At 35.6% G+C, this 6,187-nt stretch overlaps 1 protein-coding gene across 1 annotated transcript in view; it reads left to right on the forward strand.

Annotated features, from left to right (window-relative positions):
- LOC105158471 overlaps positions 320-6,187 on the forward strand; it is a gene marked incomplete at its 3' end in the record, with an annotated part of 8,479 nt that continues 2,611 nt past the window's right edge. The window contains exons 1-10 of the mRNA XM_011075255.2: positions 320-517; positions 640-751; positions 1,668-1,847; positions 2,480-2,600; positions 2,681-2,720; positions 3,090-3,142; positions 3,230-3,285; positions 4,049-4,201; positions 4,326-4,540; positions 6,074-6,187. The exon at positions 6,074-6,187 is cut by the window's right edge and continues 1,427 nt beyond it. Coding sequence (XP_011073557.1) covers positions 693-751; positions 1,668-1,847; positions 2,480-2,600; positions 2,681-2,720; positions 3,090-3,142; positions 3,230-3,285; positions 4,049-4,201; positions 4,326-4,540; positions 6,074-6,187 — 991 coding nt within the window. The remainder of the gene's footprint in view (positions 518-639; positions 752-1,667; positions 1,848-2,479; positions 2,601-2,680; positions 2,721-3,089; positions 3,143-3,229; positions 3,286-4,048; positions 4,202-4,325; positions 4,541-6,073) is intronic.

Consider the following 6,187-nt stretch of genomic DNA (forward strand, 5'->3'; position numbering starts at 1 on the left):
TCGTTTTTTACTAGCTTGTGATTATTTATTTCATAAGTCGTACAAACATAATTATAATATAGGTCTACGTAGAGGTTGTTCATTTCATAGAAGACATCATGTGCGAATATTTTTTATTTAATTTTACTTTTTTGAAAGAATTATTATTTAATAAACTTTTAATTTTAAAAATCTTAATTTTTTAATAGCTCTATAATTAAAGCCCTCGCTTTTTAAACCGTTGGAGCAGAGGGGAATGACGGATTTGCCCTTCACTTCTCCCTTAATGACCTTCCTTAATTTTCAACACCGAATCTAAGTAAGAGAGATTTTTTTTTCAACGTTTGTTTCTCCACTCTCCTCTGTCCAGCATCCGAAGTCACACACACACACTCTCACTTTATATATACATACAAATTATTGTCTCTACAGCCTCTCTCTCTCTCTCTCTCTCTCTCTCAGAGTATACATGGAAGTATGGTGTATTTAGAGGTGCCTGTACACATGTGAGTGGAGGCCTTTGTTGATCAGAAAGCCGGTGAGCTCTTTCTCTACTCTACTAAAGTTTCTATTTGAACTTTTAGTGTGGAGAAAGGTGTAAATTGAACGTTTTACGGCAGATTTATGTGTTTTGTCAGTTGTTTAACTATTTGTTTCAAGGCATTTTTTTCTGGTGAGATCTGGAGTACTAGAGTGGGGAGTCAGTCGACGGTATGAAGCACAGTACTCGACTCAGCTCGGCTGTTTTTCAGCTCACTCCAACCCGAACTAGGTGAGTGTTTCATCCTTGATTTCTTTGACTACTTAGAGTTTCATTTTGTTTTGTGTTTTGCGACGTGTTTAGGTTGATTTAAGAGCGTGTCGGTATTTCTTTTTTTTTTTTTTTTGTGGGTGGTGATATGAATGAATTGACGGTGTGGAGTTATTCTATTTCCATTTTTGCTGGCTTAGCAAATTGTTTTTGTCCGTTCTATTTTGGAATATTTGGCATGCACGGCGGTCGTTATGTAGAGATATTGTTAAAGTTTCTTTTGGCATTACTGATATAAGTGGACATCCTGAATTTTCAGTTTCCAGCAGCCTTTTATTGTACAAATGTAGGAAAGACTAGGTTTTCTGAAATTTCGTCTTTATTTTTCTTAATAAAATTTTTATAGTGCTAAGGATGATAAGGTTGAAGAATTGCAAGGACCATTGCATGGGGATGTGAAGAAATACTGTACTGGGTGGATATCTGAAAACTTGAAGCATTTTCTTGGAAGTTGGAGGAAACTTGTTTCACGAGATTGATTAGTTGAAAAAAAATTGAATGTTTAATGTTTGCCATTGGCTCTGTTTTTTCTCTGTTTGCTTGGTTTTAAAAGATTTCAAATGTTTACTGAATTCATGTTAAAGTTTTGTAGAGATGTTTGAGAATTAACATGACAAGTTCTATTTTCAAAGATGTTACTCCATCTCACATTGCTTGATGGCATGAAGAGATTTAGTCGTTGTCCTTGGTATAAGAAGCATTGACATGTTGTCTTACTTCTCATTAGCATGCTATTTGTCTGCATTTTCGGCAAAGTGATATTTTGTGAGCAAAATGTCCTTATCCGATGGTAATGTGTTGAAATGTGCTGGGAGAAATGCACGTTACCACACCTTGGGACTTCGTGCTGCAAATCTGACAGTGTTTTCATTATCAGGTGTGATTTGATTATCATAGCAAATGACAAGAAAGAAAAGATTGCCTCCGGATTGCTAAACCCATTTCTTGCACACCTAAAGACTGCTCAAGATCAAATTGCTAAAGGTGGTTACTCAATTTTGCTTGAACCAGAAACTGGAAGTGATGCAGCATGGTTTACAAAGGCCACTCTGGAAAGGTTCAGGCGCAATATATTTTCTCTATTTATAAAATCTGCTTGCTTGCTTATATCTGTTTCTATAATTGACTTGGTTAAGTGGCCCCTAGTGACGATGTGTATTAGCAATTTAATATGTTCTCATGTTCTAAGAAATTCTAACAAAGCATCTCTTTTAGAGATTTAGTTTTAGAATAATGGCATAATGATAAATAGCCTTTTTACTGATGACGTTAAGTCAAAATTGCTCAGTGATGGTATCAAATAATTTTAGATGATTTTTTCTTTTCAAAATTTTTTATGTCCACTGACACATTAAGCTTGGAATTAAGGGATGATAAATGAATTCAACCTTGCAAGTCATGTGCCTATGCCTTAAGAAACTGCATTGTATGTGGAATCTTTTTGAAGCTTGTAAAGCTTAAAGCTCCGGAAGCTGGTAATTTGCTGCTGATGTAAAAACATCCTACTTAAGTTCTTAACCTATTGGTCATCCAACTGATACATGCCGAGACGAAATATGGGAAATGAACACCTTAACTTCTTTGCTAGCATAAAGAAATCTCATCCAGAGGTCACCTTATGTGCCATTTTAAGATAAAGGAAACTTCTGCAAATATAAGCACGTCCTTAACTTTTTCTGCTTTCGACAGGTTTGTTCGTTTTGTGAGCACTCCAGAGATCTTGGAACGTGTCTACACAATAGAAACTGAGATTTTACAGATTGAGGAGGCAATGGCCATGCAGAGAAGAAATGATATAGGGCAAAGCATTGTAAACTACTAACAAACAGGATAATTCTCTTTCTGCTAGTCAAATGTGTTTTATTTTTATATTTTTCTTTTTATTGACAGGTGGAAAACCATCAAATAAGACCTCCGGGAGGCTCTGAAGGTATCTAAGAACCATAATTGTATGTTTCAGCATTCCATTTCCTAATGATGCATTGTATCTTTGAATTTCTTTTCTTTCCTACCGAGTCCTGATGATATACCTCAATTATAGTGGTTACAGGATTCTGTTAGTTTTTCTACTCTTGTAACCATTCTTTTTTCTTATTAATTCAAGTTAGAGCTAAAATGAGAGGCTTTATGAGGGCAGAGATTGATGCTCTATCTTGGTGCCTCTATCCTTATCCATGCTCACTAGTGCTGAATATAGGTTTTTCCATTTAATAGTGAATATTGCATAAGATATTACACGCCATCATTGCCCTTTCTTGTGAGTAATCCTGTATGCAGCACTAATGAAATTATTGGGCAGGTGAAAAATCTGTGCCCCATGCTAATGAGGAGAAAGCAATTGTCCTTTACACGGTGAATAAGCACTCAGCATGCTCTTTCTTCTGATTCACTTTGTTACATGTTATCTTACTCTGTCAGTGTGTCTCATTTATATGACAGCCTGGGGCACCAGCACCTGAAGCAAATGGGTCATGCTCGCAGGAGGGAAATTCAAAGTATGTAATGCAGTGCCATCATAGAATACACCCTGCAATGTCTATGGTCTTTGAGAAACTTTTTGTTTTATATTGTACTGGTTCTTCTTGTGAATTAAGTTCAATTATCTGGAATTTTTGCACCAGTATCATGGAAAATGAGAGATATTCTGCACAAAGGAATTCCCATGGTGGCACTTCTAAGATGACACATTACCTAGATATCTCGATTTATTCCTCTTTTTCTTGGGATGCTTTTCTAACCCATATGAAGATTTTGTCCTGATCTATTCTATCTTGTATGTTTTTATTGAAGATGTTTTTCATCTACCCGAGTGATTTTAATATTGGATCTGGATTATTTTTCCCTGGGGTTTCTATTCATATGTTCCTGGAAACTATAGTCCCATTATTAGAAACAGAATGAAACTAGGTTTCTGGGGCCTGGGCTTACAACTAATAGTGAGGCCACTGGGTTCATGTGGTACTTTTTAGTACCAATGCTAAACCATCCTCTTGAAATTACTGAAGAAGGCATTACAATGTAAAAGAAAGGCATCTTCCTCTTAATGTTTGAAAAAGTTTCTCCTGGATTTCATGGAAAATGTTCCACATGGCTTCGCGAAAACAAGTAAATTTGACTTGGATCTTTATGATTGGTGATTGCTGGTTGCTCTTACCTTTACCTTCTTGAATCGAGGAAATTGATAAAGTTTGAATCCAAATAGTGAGATAAAAAAAGATTAATAGAGCTAACTTGTGCATGTTATTTGAATGTTACTAGAGTCCAGCTTCTGAAAGTCCTTGACACCCGTAAAGCAGTGCTACAAAAAGAACAAGGCATGGCATTTGCACGTGCTGTAGCAGCAGGTTTTGATATTGGTCACATGGAAGCTCTTGTCTCTTTTGCTGAGTGCTTTGGAGCCATGCGTTTAATGTAAGCTCCTCCTACTTCTCTCCGATGCCTGGCTATTATGTAGATGATTAGACTCAGAATCATTAAACCTAGAGGTAGCTTTATTTTAGAAATTTGTTTTTAATTGTCTAAACTAATTCAACAGGGAAGCATGCTCAAGGTTCATGGATCTCTGGAAGAGTAAGCATGAAATGGGGCAATGGCTTGATGTTGAAGCATCAGGAGCATTTTCCACTCAGTCAGACTTCACAGCTACGAATGCATCCTGTATTATTCTTTCTGACACACCTAACAAATGTGATATATCCAACCATATGGCTTCAGATAATAATGGGAAATCATGCTCAACAAATAATGCTGGTATGATCAAGTCTTTGTTTTTCACAAAAATATACATGTTCTTATTTTATTTTCAATGTCAAAAAAAAAAAAAAAAAAAAAAAAAAAAAAAAAAAAATATACATGTTCTTATTTTATTTTCAATGTCAAAAAAAAAAAAAAAAAAAAAGAAAACAAAACATTCATACTACTCCACCTTTGTCATTTGATGTCCATAACTGCTGTTACATGCCAGAATGCTGTACAGAAATATGGTTCAGTTTTTAATGTCTAAGAATTCAAGCAAAAGAGGGTTTTTGTATATAGTTCTAGTATGAACTTTTGAAGATCTATTTACCTATAATTTCTCAATTTCTCCTAGTTTGGCTCATGCATCTAGGTTTACTTTCATGGGGGAAATATGGATGCAGGATCAGACCTATTAAATGGCTGATAAAATGCCTCAGTTTCTGAATTCTTACAATAATAGTTCCCTATGAACTTTGTTAACTAGTGGAAGAATCTCTCTCTCTCTCTTGGTGTGCCATATTTTTATTCTAATATTTGGTCTAGAATTTCCTTACTGTTGTCTTTCAAATATGAAGATTAATCAATCGGCCTCTCATATTCTGTAATTAACTCGCTCTGCATGTTAATAAGAGTAAAGTTTTTATCATTATTTTCTTATTTTCCTTTCTTGTTCTTTTAATATGTGTGTTCTGAAGTGTAGTCAAGTTTCCTTAATGTCTTTGATGAATTTTCGCTGAACTAATTGTGACAAATTTTTTGTGTTAATGATGACATTAAGATTTCAGCGTCTCCTGTAGAACTTGTTTTGCTTATTGGTAGTGTAGTTTGAATCACATTGATCCCTATTTCCACACCATATTTTTTCAACAAATATTGTTTTACATGCCCTCCGCAAAATGGATTTTTCTTTGTCTAGCTAAGGCTGTAACTTCAAATCCTTGGAGTATGTCAAAGATCAGAAGTTAAGCATATTAACTTTGGAATCTGGGATCATGTTTGCTAGAAAACCCCTTCTTGTCTTCAGAGTGTCATTGGAAGATCTTACATCTTACATCCTGCGGTTGATTTTTGTAAAAAGGCAAGATGCTATAGCATTTACTTAGCCGTGTAACAGCATTGAATTGATTTACAATAATTAAATTACTAGGAACTACTATGTTGTCTGCTGATGAGCTGTTGTAATATCAGAACGCACAAACTAACTTTGGTGTCCAGAGGAAAGTTAGCCTTGAAACTGGAACAACCCTAAATGAAAAACCTGGCAGGACCACTTTTAAAGATATATCCTGTGTCTTGGTTTCCACTTTATACTTGTCAAGCATCTTCACCTGATGTCTGTTTGTGATGTGCAGAGGAGTATAATCGCTAGTTGCTAAGTCACACAAGTTACAGGGCGTTTATACGTGTCTTTTAATTCACAAATATGCTCTAAAATTGCTTAATGTTCTTCCTCCCTACAAAATCGACACCAGATTTTAGTTGTGGCATCTTCTTTTATCTGAGAGATGGTAGAGTTATCATGTGTTTTTGTTTGGCCTTTGACAGATAACCCTGTCTCAAATGGTCAGCGAGAATATTTTCAAGGCCAGTTTCCTCATCTTGCATTCCCTCAATGGCCTATGCATGCTCCGCCAGGTGCCCAACCAGTATTTCAAGCAT

This window comes from Sesamum indicum, linkage group LG3 (genome assembly GCF_000512975.1).
Source record: "Sesamum indicum cultivar Zhongzhi No. 13 linkage group LG3, S_indicum_v1.0, whole genome shotgun sequence".
Lineage (NCBI taxonomy): Eukaryota > Viridiplantae > Streptophyta > Magnoliopsida > Lamiales > Pedaliaceae > Sesamum > Sesamum indicum.